This window comes from Monomorium pharaonis, chromosome 3, assembly GCF_013373865.1.
Source record: "Monomorium pharaonis isolate MP-MQ-018 chromosome 3, ASM1337386v2, whole genome shotgun sequence".
Lineage (NCBI taxonomy): Eukaryota > Metazoa > Arthropoda > Insecta > Hymenoptera > Formicidae > Monomorium > Monomorium pharaonis.
In genome coordinates this window covers 2,724,197-2,739,480 of record NC_050469.1, presented here as the reverse complement: position 1 = coordinate 2,739,480, position 15,284 = coordinate 2,724,197, and the positions used below count along the sequence as shown (strand labels likewise).

Here is a 15,284-nt window from a genome sequence, read left to right as displayed (position 1 = left end):
AAAGAAACAAAATTTAATATAATAAGTTATACCCTAAAACATGTGAGAAATTCTTGCTGTCTTGTAATATCTGTTGCTAAGATTAATGAACTGATATGACGTTGAAGTTCTGGTCTCACTTCAGCCGGCAACTGCGCCGACACACCGCTTTCCAGAAGACATCCTACAGCTGATCTCCAGTGATGATTTTCAAGAACAGAAGTATTCTGAAAATTGTTAAGAGAATGCTGGAGTCTGTACTATTAGACAAGTACATTTATATTTACTTTTTTTCGCTTTTTTCATGTAGAATAAAAAATTTCTCCAAAGTGAGAAAAAATGTTTAGAAATGAGAAAAAATAAACGTGAAACTTAATTTCATGTTCCACTGTCTGAATGTTTCTTAAATAACGTCCACTTATAATATATGTATATATTATTAAGTAGTATTAAAAACATTTAATTTTTCAAGAATTATTTACTATATCAAAAATAATGCCAATACGAGTTGACACTAGATGTCTGTTTATGTAATAATTTATTATCTAAACGGATGTTTTAATTTTCAATCCACGCGAACTGTGCGTCGCATGTTTGTCGGTCTTACAACACAATCCTTCCATGCCGGAATACGTATTACGATACCACAAATTAAATTGACGACCAATTTAATAGCATTTATAGATGCTAACAAGCATTCGATTATATATTAGGATTTATGTATCATAAGATAATTTCTCTAAAATATCAAAATATGAAGCATCAAATAGTTTGATATCTTAATTTAAATTGAGTCCGTTTCATTATTTTTTGTGGATCATTTCTGAGATTAGTCTTTTATAGTATAATAATTAGATTCTATGTCTAAAATTTTAACATTGTCTCAATCAAATAAATGTCCATAATTTAACATATATTCAAAGATAACCAACTGCTTAAATACATTTACTCTGATGTTATTTTTATGTTTTTTAATTTCATTTACTTAGTCTGCTCAACGTCTAAAGCATCACAATCCTTACATATTATTTTGTAAATTACATTATTAGTCAATCTATTTAATTTGTTTAAGCATCTATAACCCCCCAATAATAAATTCTTTTCTGATCAAATACTACAGTTTCCGAAATGTTTATTATATATGGTATAACGTACCATAAGTTCTCTTTCATTATGTCGTGTTTCTATATTTTTATCTTGTGCATCGTAAGTATATGTTAATTTCTTATTGAATAATTTTTATTCTAAGATTTATTTTGTTAAATATTAATTCTAATGGTATCCCTTATCTAACAATACGTTGACACATCACTCTAAATTCTTTCTGTTGTATCTTGGATGTGATAGGAGAAGTGCGCTATCAATCTATATCGTGTCCGATTTTATAGCTTATTGGGTGATTAGAAAAATAAGAAAAATACCTTCCTGAAAAAGTCTTTATTAATTAGTGATCAATTTATTTTTTCGTGTTAATGTCAAATTTAAAAAGTTATTAAGGGAGTAGTTTTTCTTTTGTTTAACAGTAAATTGTAAATAATTATAATAATCATTAAATGTATTTAAAATATTACTAATTTGATCAGTAAGGGCTACCGAAGGTATGTTTTGCGGACAGAAATACCTGGTCATCTAAAGTTAGCTGCATTCCGGAACTTCTATAGTACATGTAACGTATTCTATTTAGAAATTGAATGTAGCTAACTTTATACGGCCAGTCATTCCTGTCCGCGTATGTATGTATGTACAAATTAATACCTCGCGCATGTGTCTTTATCGCACGTTAAAACGCGCTAACACGCAAAGCCGCCGAACACGTTTAAAAATACAAAATAAATACCAGATTTTTCTGGCAATTTCTCGATCAAATAATCTTTCTCCGAATTTTCCTCCACGTGAAATCGAGTCTGGTCACCACTCGACCAGAGTATAAAAAGGAACTCCGGGGATTGGGATAGATTTTCCGCGGTGAACTAACGCTCCGAATCCAATGCTACGCTCGCAATTTGCTCCCAATGAGATACTGGCAGAAGAGATTTAAGAATAAAGTCAATTGGATATTATCAGATGCCTATACCAAATCGTTCTAAGACCTATCCTGCGATAACAGTATTAGAATAAAGGCTATCCCGTCTCAGCTGGACATCGACAAGTCATCAGTTATCACGCCGTGTCGCTCAGACCGGCATTCGGCCACGTGTGTATTCACGACACCATCTAAAACCGCACCCACCGGCGTAACCAAAAGATTGCAAAAATTCTTCCACACGGAACTAAAGTGTACAAGAGCCAATTACAAAGTGAGAACATGTAATTTTCCTGAAAATAGACACCAATTAAGCAGCGATGCAAACCTAGTAATCCTGGCATACTATCATCACAGAGAAGGTAAACAAAATGTTGGCCAGTTTAACAAGAAAAAACATGAAATGGAATGAAGCTGAAGAGGAGGCATCTTAAACAAAAATCAATTTTCACATCAGTGTTAGCGTGCATGCTCTGATTTCTTTCTCTCGTGCTGCAGACAACGCAAGTACCATCGAATTGGTCCGCTGTCCTCACACAAGTCTTTCCGAAAGAAGAAAGAGTTAATCGCATGAGTCGAACACTGAACGGTGCAGAAAAAATTACAGCGCCATCGAGTTGAAATGCCTTGCGGTCGTATAAGGTAGATGGAAGATTATCCGCCTAAAAATATTCTTTACGGTAATTATATCAATTACTTAAATGGCCGCAACGAATCGAATTACCTACCAGATGTCTCGTGTGTTAGATGGAAAACTTCAACAAGACAGTTTTAATGTGAAATACCGATTCACCAAAGAGCCATATGATTAATTAAGGATCGGTTCACTAAATAGGTCAAAATTAGACTGCTTTAATAAACTAGTGCCGAAGAAATCACTCAGGCGATCGCCGAAGCGTCATTTTCCGATGACCAAATAAAATTCTGACCAATAATGGAACTCAACTGCACTATCAATTGTTAAGAAAAATGCACCCCGAACTAGGTATCACTTATCGCTTAACACTGGCGCATGTATCCACTGTAACCCGGTAGAATAAATCAATTGCACAAAAACAATGATAATATATTGATTGCGATCAACGCCAATGGGGTAAGAATATACTTGCGTTACAATTTGCGTATAACACTGCGATGCATGAAACCATCAGATACACCTCCGCATATCTAAAGCTGCGTTCCGTTATTCACTGGCAATACTAGTAGCACTACAAATGCCGTTCCGAAATATATTGCAGTAAGCTTCTAGTATACTTTCGCATCTATATGACGTTAGAAATTTTGACTTTCTACTTTTGTTACTGTGGCTCGCAAGGTGAGGCAATTGCAATAAAAACATGGCGGCATCCAAAGAAAATTTGTTTTATAGATCCCGAAACGAATAAAACATACTATATATTAGTGACCAAAGAAGATGCAGCAAAAGCACACAAAGATATAGCTATAATTAGACAATAAAGTAATATTTATAAAAACGTAAATTGTTTTTTTATTTGCAGATTTAAATTTTGCTGCACTGCTATTTCAACAAGCAAAAATAGCCAAAGAACAATCTACTACTTCACAAATTATAAATAATGAAGATATATTATAAATTCAAATACATATAGAATAATAAATATATATATATATATGTAATGAGTTTATATTATATAATAAGTAGTTTAATTAATTTCTTATAGTTTTTTTTCGTAAGAAATGCTACATTAGAAAATTGTCTATTTATATTTATTCTTATTTACAATATAGATAAATATGTATGGAAAAAATATAAAACAATGTTACTAAAAACATATAATAAACATAAAAATAAATTCAAAATGAAAACAGCAAAACAGTGTTGAAAAAAAAATAGAAAAAATAATGCAAGGACTACAATCTAACAAGAGTTAAATGCTCAACAAAATTTCAAGCCCTTAAATGACAATATAAATGGTATATTTAATATTTTAACTATTTAAATAACAAAGTATACAATAACATCTTTATAAATAATGTAATAACATTCTTTTATATCGTTCATAATGTCTCTATAATTTTAATTGAGTCTGAATTCTATTGTTATAAATAATATAAAAATTTTAAATTAATTAAAACAGCATAAATATGATTTATTAACAATATTTATTATCGTTATTATCTACGTATTTATCATATAATTAAAATACATTAAAAATATTATATTATTTCCATATTATTTTTTCACTTACCAAAAATGCATTTAAAATTCTTCATTTGTATATAATGGTACTACATATTCAACATAATTTTGATTACGTGCACGTAAATGTTTTTTTCATTTATCATAGCCATTAATAATAATTCATTTTCTTCATTTTCTGAAGAATTACTATTCAACTGCTTTAATACTTTTGTTACAGCTTTACAGCTTTTACACTCATTATTATATTTTGGCATTTACAGATTACATTTATATCTTTTCGTACAGTAATGCAAAACCCGTTCTGTTATTATAACGGTATAATGTCATGAAAGTATTCTAAATAATTTCAGAACGATATCGCAGCATTACTTTGACGTCACGATGTCAATACTGTCAGTAAATAACGAAACGCAGCCTAAATCACAGACGAGAGATCGCAATTGAGGCCGGAATTAAGAAGCCATGTCGAGAAGAGAAGGAATAAAACCCCCAAAAGCCATCATCAAGGACATATTTGAGATTATATCCACATTAATCTCGTCTGAACATTCCAATGACACAAAAGCACAGAATACATACCAGATTTTTCTGGCAATTTCCCGATCAACTTATCCCTTTCCGAGTTGTTTTCTCCACGTGTACGAAATCGAGCCTGGCCGCCATTCGATCAGGATATACAAAGAAATTCCGGAGATTGAAACAGATTTTTCCCGGCGAGCTAATGCTTTGAATTCAACGCTACGCTCAAAGCGTGCTCCCGACGAGTATTGACAAAAGAGATCTGAGAATATCGTCCTCGGTCGGATTTTACCGGCTGCCTGTACTGAGACCTATTGCCTGCGACGGCAATAATGAGGTAAAGATTTTATCCCATCTCAGCCAAACATTAATCAGCCATACTGGTACGTTATCTCATACCCACCCCATTCATCGCATTCAAGCCAAGCTATCAAAACAAGGATTTCGCTGGCCGGACATTACCGGCTAGTCGTACCGAGACGCATTCCCTTACTTATTACTATACTTCCACGGAGCTGCTATCGTTCTAGGTGTGGAAATACCTTCCTTCAGATTTTTTGTACAGCAAGCCCCCAAGGATCCCAAATATACACCACTACAATCTTAAGACTACGCGCTTGTTTCCTGCATTATGCATATTAATTTCTTCCTTGTATCGCATAGAATTCATACTTATGTACATGTGACATTAAAGATAGAGGCGTTCAATTTGATGCCACGGACGTAGTCGCGTTACTCGCTTGCAACACACACACACACACACACACACATAACACACACACACACACACAGAGCGAACATGGCGTTCCTGTTACGTGATATATGTCTGTGTGTGCCACAAGCAAATAAAATGGCAACAAGCAATTCTCCCCACATGTTTGACTTGACACCTTGTCTAAACTAGAACTTTAGACTTGGTTTCCTTAGTTCGTGCACCGCGCTTGCCGTGTTATTCTTCGCATAGTACACCGTTATGATCACGCGTTGCGCGCCGCGTTTGACAATCTCGCTCGGCGCAATCGCTCGACATTGACTTGCATCGTGTCGCGATTTTGAACTATATAAATATGGACTGCTAGCAGCACTACTTTCTCCATTATAGCAAGTGGGAGGTTCGTATTCAACACTGTTGACAATTTTCAGCGCCATCAAATACCAAAAAACCAGATTTTGATCATGAGATTATATCAATTATAGAATGTCTTAAAGTTAAATATTAAATTAAAACATTTGTGCACGTATTTTGAAAATAAAATTTTATATAATAAAATATAATAAAATTTTGTTTCAAATAAATATCAAATAAAATTTGAATACTAAAATAAAATTTTACACATAACATTCATATACATCTTATGTTATTGGCCGGAAAAAATACCTGTTTTTATTAAGTGTGTCTCACAAATGTTTTATATTCATTTACGTACTTTGTTAACCAAAATAATTCAATTTAACATTAAAAAATATATTTAATAGAAGCTTAACCATTAAATACTTATAATTTTTCATCAAATCCATATCTTTTACACAAGAATGGAAATTCTCAAATATTTTTGACATATTAATGTGTCTTAAAGTTGATATCATGTTTTGCATAATGTTTTTAATTTTTAATTTATCTTGTATAATCTAAACAAATTAAATATTTTTTCTGCAGCAATTGTTAATGTGTCAAATCTCGAATATCGCAAAAAGGCAAAGCTTTTTCTTTGTATAAACAATAATGACATGTAAGTCATGTCACCTACATTGTAATCTATATCAATTTCAATTCAATTTTCCATATTTTTCCAGTGTGAGCAAAAAATCGATAATTTTTTTCTCGACAAAAACTGTTAAAACTAACATATCATCAAGAGCTACGCTATACATTAGTTCATCGTTTTCTTGTTTGATATTTTATAGCGCTGTTGATATTGATTACAAACTGTCACCAGTCTGTACTTGTATAATCAAAGATTGCAACCAATGTAATTATACGCAATTAATACGCACTGCAGCTAAGCTTCTTGTAATACCACATACATCCCTAATAATGTATTTATTAATTGTCAATTTAAACGTTTCCAAAATCTGTCTTCCCCTGGCATCGACTGAGAAACAAATCCGTGCATACGCCCACGGAAATGAGGACAGATTGTTTTAAAATATTACTTGTAATCTGAATTAAATAATGTAAAATTAATAAAAACTAAATATTTTAAAAAACGTTTAAAAGAATTATATAAATATTTTCTTTAAATGTTTTTTTAAATAAATATTTAATATAAAATAAATGTTTAATAAACATTAAGTAAATATTAGTTTTAACTTCAATATGTACAATGTAAAATTAATATAAAAAATTAATTTAAAAAATATTTTAAAACTATTCCTGTAGATTGGGGTAGTAAGTTCGTATGATTTTTACATTATAATATAATTAAATATAAAATTAATAATCAAATGATATGATATAATATAATAAAAATTATTTAATTGTCATTATCAAATTTTTATTTAATGAATAGTTTAACAGAGATGTTCCTACCTGATAAAGCGCAGCTAAATGGTTACTTGTTGCAACCAAAAACGGCTGATTGACACCTGGATGATCTAAGTCATGCGTTACAGCCGCTATCAAGGAAGCCATAATTTCTAAATTGGTTAGATGTACTTTAATCTGCAAATTTATAACTCGGTCATTCTATCTTACTGAATAAATGAGATTGTTACATGCTATCTAATAATAAGTAATGAAAAATTCTACATATACCTATAAAGCTGCAAAATAATAGAATATAGTTACCTTTTTTTCTTGAAGAAAACAATGCATTGCCTGAGTAACATCCGTGGCATGTATACTGTTGTGGTAAGGATTTGTACTGTGATAACCCTCCTCGATAAAAGCTTTAATAAAATAATTGCATAAATTAATTTTGATCATAATTTTCGGATTAACTTTTCAGAATTTTTAATTTGTTGCTAATTCTTTTATTTCATTTTGTTTTATTTTTTCCATCCTTTTATCAAAAAACATAATTAGGTGATTTATGTAAGATTTTGTAACGTTTTTTCAAAAATTATTAAATGTAGTTATAAAATATTTTGTAACCGTTAATTAATAGTAATTTAAAATATTTTGTTATTATATTCCATTAATTTTTTTATAAGATAAATAAGTTATAAGAAAAAACATTTATAATTCTAATTTTATAATTCGATTAATGTATCTGTAATAGGCAATTACATTTGTTTTTATATACAATATATATTATGTACATAATTTTATATGTATATTTTCTTTTCTTTCATCGTTTTAAATATCCATATAGAAATTGATACCCGGTAGGTTAGGTTAAACTTTCATAATTCTATACAACATCTATCTTCACAGTGGAAGTCAGATAGACATTTATTAGAAATCCATTCTACCTCTAGACATTTTCTACTCAATTGTAAACATCTATTATGAATGTATGATAGATTTAAATATACATAATTTCTGACACAGATTAGTATTTAAATTTTATTAATTATCAAAATTTTCAGTTAATTTTGAGTAGATTTAAATATTAAATATTTCTAATATGATACATTTTTAATTAGTCATAATTTAATTTCTAGTTAAAATTGTATTGTAAATATAAGTATTACGCTTTTAATAAAAAGATAAATAATAATAAAACAAATAAATTACACATATAGATAAAATACATCAAAGTGCAAAAAGATCCGATATCGACACTATCTAAAAAGAATGTGATATATAATTTCAATTGTAAGGACTGGGATGCTTCATACGTAGGCTAGACGTGTAAACGATTAAAAATGAGAATCAAAGAACGTGAAAAAAATATTACACAGAATATTATTACTCATTCTGTGATTGCGGACCATAGAATGCATCATAGCCATGAATTTGATTGAGAGGAAGTCAAAATTTTGAATACCGAAAGAAATCTAAACATATAATTTTATACATTAAAGTTATACATTAAAAAACAAGATAACGGTCTCAACCTGCAAACGGACACTGATTTTTTAAATCAATACATTTTACCTTTTATTAAAAATAAAACTCATAAACAATGATTGTGCCTTCTTACTAACTTGACTTGCGACAACAACATGTTTAAACTAACAAATACACCTCACTCGCATTTTAGACATCACACTGCTTAGATCTGTCTTGTACGAAAGCGTATAGTCCCATAATATTATTATAGATATTAACTTTTTCAATTTAATTCTTTTTATTAATTGAATATTTTGTTATACTACACTATTTATTTTTCCATAATGTACTGAATTTGCATCGAAGATGGTCTGTGATTCTTAGGTGAGTTTTATTGATATAATCAGTTGTTTGTAGATTGCTAATTTACTATTATTTTCATATAATTAGTTCCTTCATCCGCCTATGGGACCGGCTATGTCGGTTGAACTTAGCTTTCGATCACTATAAATATACATTATTACATTGTCAATTCTTTGCACTAAAGGTGGCTCAAAATATAGCCGAAATGTTTGCTTAACATTTTTTGCGATTAAAGATACTAGAGAAGATACTTCTCTTAAGTTTTATCTTATGCACAAATAAGAGCGCAGATTCCAGACGGTTTTTCCTTTTGTTTTATTGTACAGATAAAAGATAATGGATGTCCATTAAAAATATACTTTTTTTCGTTCCATTTATTGGATCTTTATTAGACGTCTTCATAGATGTCTAATAAAATGTTCATTAATAGAAGATTTATTGATCCTCGATGAACGTATAACCAACATTACATGGATTATTGGATAAAGGATTCATAGAGCTTAGATGGATAAAGACATATATAATTATAAATAAAAAAAATAAAAAATTGTAAAAAAAATTCTAGAGAAATGTATGTACAAGCATTGGCTTTCTAAAGCGGCACCTTCTTGATTTTTGGAAACATTGCACTATATTGATAAACACAAGATCTTATTTTTATCTTTATGTTTTAAACATTTATCGATCGAAGAATTAACTTACTTTTACACACACACACACACACACACACACACACACACACACACACACACACACACACACACACACACACACACACACACACACACACACACACACACACACACACACACACACACATATATATGGCACCTGAAAAACGTTTTTTAAGATATACTGGTTATTGCGAAGAATAATATACGTCGATGATCAAATTGAGGAGATGATGAGGAATGATGAGAGATCCTGGCTAAAATATTATTTTTCTCGATAAATTATTTATAGTTTTTTCGGTTAAGGGAGGATTTTGAAAAAATTTTTCTGAGCTACTGAGTTACTAGCTTCTTGAGTTCTGAGTTACTAGCTAGATATCATCGATATCTAGCTAGTAACTGTATTTCAAGATCGATAAAATTGTTGGCGCGCAGTTTATATAAGTTAGAAATATTAAATTAATAGAAAATTTATATTTAGCACTAAGATCCGTTGTAGACCACAATAGGCAATCTTATCTTTATCTTTCTGTTTATAAGACCTACTTAAATAATATAGGTTTATAAGGATCAATTATTTCAGAAATATGAACGATTTTCTACAATGTTTCGTACACTTAATCTGAATCTAATCATAAAAATCATCCGTCTGATCCATCCCATCTCATTTCTGAGAGAAAAATAAAGTTGAAATTAAAACTAGTTGAAAACTAGTACGCTTAAAAAAGCGTACTAATTTTAAGACTTTCAGAGTTATTAATTTTATTATTATAAAAGTCTTTCGGATGAATGCTCTGTACAAAACCAGCGTTATGCCAACGTTTCGCAAACATTGTAGTTTACACCATCAGGGCTAGAAACTCTAATATTGATTTCCCTCGAGTTGTTATGGTCCTTATACATATATCCCCTTTCAATTTTTTTACTATTGCCGTTGGAAAAGAGAAGTGACACACACGAACCGGTATCTTCATATACATATATCAAGTCTTATCATCACTCTTCGTAAAAGAATTCAGTCATTAGCTCGCTAATATACAGAGCTCTCACTCGCAACATCTTTGGACGGAGAATTAGAAACTTTAATCAAGCTTTGATTAACAAGGAGACTATACGAAGTCCATCCTCTGATTTTGATCAAATTTTGTGCGTGTGTAGTACTTGAACCCTTAAAACTTCACTGTGTAACATAATAGGGCCAGATAGCCAGGCGTTAAAAAAAATTTTTTTTTCAATCAAAGTAAAATTAAAAACTGCTGCCAAAACAATATTATAGTGTCCATATATGACTCTGCTTTATATTTAGGGTATTGCACAAATGCATTTGATTCGCGATATGTACTTTGGAGCATCGAGAAAAATTTATGTTGTATCTTTCTACAATAAATATTTTCCTTCGTAAAACCTATTCCTTTCAAATAATGAAATCTTTAGGATTGAACAGTAGGTATAATTATGCATGTTGTATTATAGATTGCACGGAATACAAAAAAAATTATCTAAATTTATATGCTTTTATGTACAATAATATATTTAAGTAATTCAAATACAAAATTCAGATACAATTCTGTTTTGAATATTTTAATGTTTATATTAAATAAAATAATTTATATTTAATCATAAACAGATATATTTATTTTACACTTGATTCATATTTGCAATATTTAACTTTTCAAAATATGAAATATCATACTATATTTTGTTCCTGCGAACAACTAAAAAAACCAAATGTTTGGTAAAGTTTTAAAACTGTTAATAAAATGCAAAAATATGATAAAAAATTGTAAAATATAACATGTAATATTATAACAATATTTACGATATTTTGTATAGTACTCCTACAAACACTGCTTAACTAATATAAAAGTTACAGGAAAAATGACAGAATCGCAAAATTTTTAATACTTAAAAATATATGCTTACCAAATAGTTTCCATACTGTTACAACATCCAAAGTAAATTGTTGAAAAAGTCCATACCAGTGAAAAAGATGGACACATAATACTGGCAACGAACGTCCTGGAAATTAAATATAATTATGTATAGCGATAATTTAAACACAAATAAAGTAACAATTATTTTATAATGCTTTCAGCATAGAAACACCTTAAAAACATCCTTGTATTTGAGGGGTATTATAAACACTATTTGTTATGATTCTGAAACTTATTTTTTCAGGATGTCTTGTAAATTAGCAAATAATCTTATTATGTTTTTTATATTTAAAAATTCTGCGTTTTTCTCTTTATTTAGAAACCTTGACATGAAACAAAATCGTCAGTAAATTCGGCATCAAGAAATCAAAACATACTAGGAATCTAGTCTGCTTTTAATATAATTTAAAAAATTGTGTAGCCTTGTGTTGTTTCTTTCCAAATTAATATAGCATAAAATTCTATAATAGTGCATTAGTATAATATTTAATTCCCTTTTCTGAAATTATGGCTCATTTTATTTGGCATTTCGTAACTATCTCCTTTAACCCTCTATAGGCTCGTGTAACTTTCAAGTCACATACTAATATACCGATATGTTTTTTCTAGTATTCGTTATAATAAAATTGAAATTACTAAACCGCTAAACTGCTAAACTTCATTGTTAATTTATATTTATAGGTTGATATTTGTTGATTTTACGTTATATAAACTTTTTTATAGTCAAGAAAAATATTTGGTCCATAGAGAGTTAAGTTAGATATAAAAATTTTGTAATGTTATTTAAAAAAATTAATGACTATTATTTGGGTTGAAATACCAAAACCTAAAGAGAAATAAAAATACACATATGTACTCAGATTTAGTAAAATATGTTTTCTTCGAGAAACACTTGGCATCATTATCTCTCTTTTTTTAAGAGGTATTTTGTTCAGATTATATCCATCGTATTTTTCATATAAAGCATCTTACTTCTTTAAAAAAGATTCTGACAGAAAAAGCACAGAAATCAAAATTGATTTAAAATATTACTTATAAAAAATATCAATTTCTAAAATACATTTCAAAATAATAAAAGTTGTAAACATATTTGCAATATTAAAATAATAAGTAAGAAATATAAATCCGCAATCTAAATTTTTCTCTTAAAATTAAAAAAATTTACACATTGTTATTTTAACTACATATATTATACTCACCACCTGTGATTGTTTCCAACGTGAAAGCATTAAAGCGCCAGTTTCCAGCTCTTTGCAACATACACTGTAACATATGTATTTATAATAAATATATTACAAAGATAAAATAGAACAGCACGAAGTAAACGCGCAGCGCAAGACCACCCGCGTTTATTTCTGCTTTCATTTTTTTCTCTACGTGCTATACAAGTGAAGATGTGCACGATGCAAAGTGTAAATTTTTCATTTAAATACGTCACAAAAAAACCGCAATTTTTTGTTCATTTTTGAGCTTCAGTCTCAATAGAAAAAATAGGAAATATTTTGACCATGTATCTTATCGCAAAATGGCGGATCTAATATGACAAGTAAAATATCAAAAATGTCAGAATTTCCAAATGGAAAATATTGTATTCTACAAAAAATTTCTTGAAAAAAATACTCTTGTCAATTTCTTCATTGAATGCGTTGTTTTTAAGAAAATAAAATCATAAAGTTTTGAAATTATAATCACTATAACTCTTGAACTGTCAGGCCAAAGAGAATTGTCCTTTGCACGTTTCTACTATAAACTATTCTATGGATTTCTGAGTTCGTTTATTGACCCGTTCTAATATATTTTATCTAAAATATTTTATTAAATTATATTTTATTAAAATATATTATTTAAAAAGTTTTCTCTCAGTGTATTACGCGTGAAATAGATATTTATCATATCTAAAACTTCAAATTTAAATATGATAAGAAGTATGACAGGAAATATTGCTAATGTTAATGGAAAAAAGTAATTTTAAATTTTTATTTCTTATTTATAAATTACCTGTACTAGTCCGTGGAAAATGTCATCCAAGATACCTGGTTCTTGATTTAAGGATCTCGTAGTAAGCTTTTTACGTCGTCTCTTATGCATTGTCAGAAATCGACCAGTATGTCTAAGTCTACATCGATTGGTGTCCAGATTTTCCAACAGAATTTGTTCTACATCCGAGAAACGTCTGAATGTTGTTTCCGTGACAGATGATCCATCATGGACTTCTGGTAATGTGACTGATGTACCAGAATTACGTTGTAAGCTGCTGTCTATGAAATGGTGAGCGTTTTGAGAATGTTGTAATAAACTATTTTTAAATTTTAAAGTACGGAAAAAATAATTTTTTAATAAAAACTTATCATTTTATTTACTAATAAAATAAAATAATTTAATAATATTCCATTAACCTAAAAATAATTATTATAATATTTATTTCTTTTTAAATAATGAATATATAAAATGCAAAGATAAGTAAAAAGTAAATGTAAGCTAAAAATTTAGAAATAAGAATACAGAAATATGTAATATATTAAAAATTAAACATTAAAATATTTGTATAAAAATTATTAACTATTAAGAGAGAAAGGCACCGAATTTAGAATATCATTCATTTTTAGACAATATTTCTTAAATAATAGTTAGAAGAACAATGTTGAAAACATAAATACAAATTAGAAAATATCTTCTACCAAATGATATAGTAATTTTTATAATACTGTTTCATATTTTTTTAATAATTAATATTTTCGTGACACATGTCAAAAAGGGGATTTGACGACATGGACGCCTAATTTGGAAGTCATATACAATTGAAATATTAATGTTACATTTTATTGATTTATACATCTTACCTGAATTATGTAGTTACTATAGACTCAATGTGTTATTCCGTTAGGCTTGACTAAGAGACTCTTGCTTTTGACAAATTCGTTTTTAGCAGATTTTATATAGAAAAGGATATGAAATATAAGATATAAAATATTTTTATTTCTTTAATTAACTAAGCAAATCATTTTTTTATTGATATTTATATGATGCGATGTTTAGTTTCTGAGAAATAAGAAAGTTCCAATTTAGAAAACTGTTCCAAATTCGGTGCCTTTCCTTTACCTTTTCTTAACCTAAGATTATTTTATTTGTTTTATAAATCGGATGTTATTAAAACCTAGGATTAGACCAATAAAGTTAATAAATAAATAACAATTAAAAATAAACGAGAATACGAAAAAACACTTATGACAAAAAAAATATTGCAAAAATCAACTTTGTAACCAATTGTTATAAGTAAATCTTTTTATAACATACAAACATTGTAGCTAATTATTATAATATATTTATTACAATATAATTATTACAATAAATTTATTTGTAATATAATATGTGATGTGACTTTGTCCATCACAAAGCCTGACTGAAAGGGGTTGCGCCCTTGTATCAGCGGAGAGCGATCTCTCTACTTCAACGGCATACTTCTTTTTATATTTTTGCGTGTTCTGTTGTGTCTTTTGTGATTCTAATTTGTTTTGTTAAGTACTTTATTAGCTGCGAAATTATGAACGAGGTAAAAAGCCGACAGGAGTTCGCATTATACATGATGTATCTGAGAAGACGTGAAGAGAATACCGAAGAAGCAATTATACGATTGTGTGAATGGAGCCCGGGGACTACTGATCGCCGACTGACAAGGAGAGGTTTTCGACTGCGA

General features: G+C 29.1%; 1 protein-coding gene across 11 annotated transcripts in view; it reads right to left on the bottom strand.

Annotated features, from left to right (window-relative positions):
* Window positions 1-15,284, bottom strand: part of LOC105839152 — a 58,998-nt gene that overhangs the window by 11,889 nt on the left and 31,825 nt on the right. For 10 of the 11 annotated variants that reach the window (XM_036284798.1, XM_012685247.3, XM_036284797.1 and 7 more), the window contains 6 exons: window positions 13,589-13,848; window positions 12,790-12,853; window positions 11,580-11,675; window positions 7,474-7,574; window positions 7,216-7,347; window positions 33-206 (listed from right to left, as the gene is read on the bottom strand). In XM_036284798.1, coding sequence (XP_036140691.1) covers window positions 33-206; window positions 7,216-7,347; window positions 7,474-7,574; window positions 11,580-11,675; window positions 12,790-12,853; window positions 13,589-13,848 — 827 coding nt within the window. The remainder of the gene's footprint in view (window positions 1-32; window positions 207-7,215; window positions 7,348-7,473; window positions 7,575-11,579; window positions 11,676-12,789; window positions 12,854-13,588; window positions 13,849-15,284) is intronic. The other variant, XM_036284804.1, reaches the window with a different exon arrangement.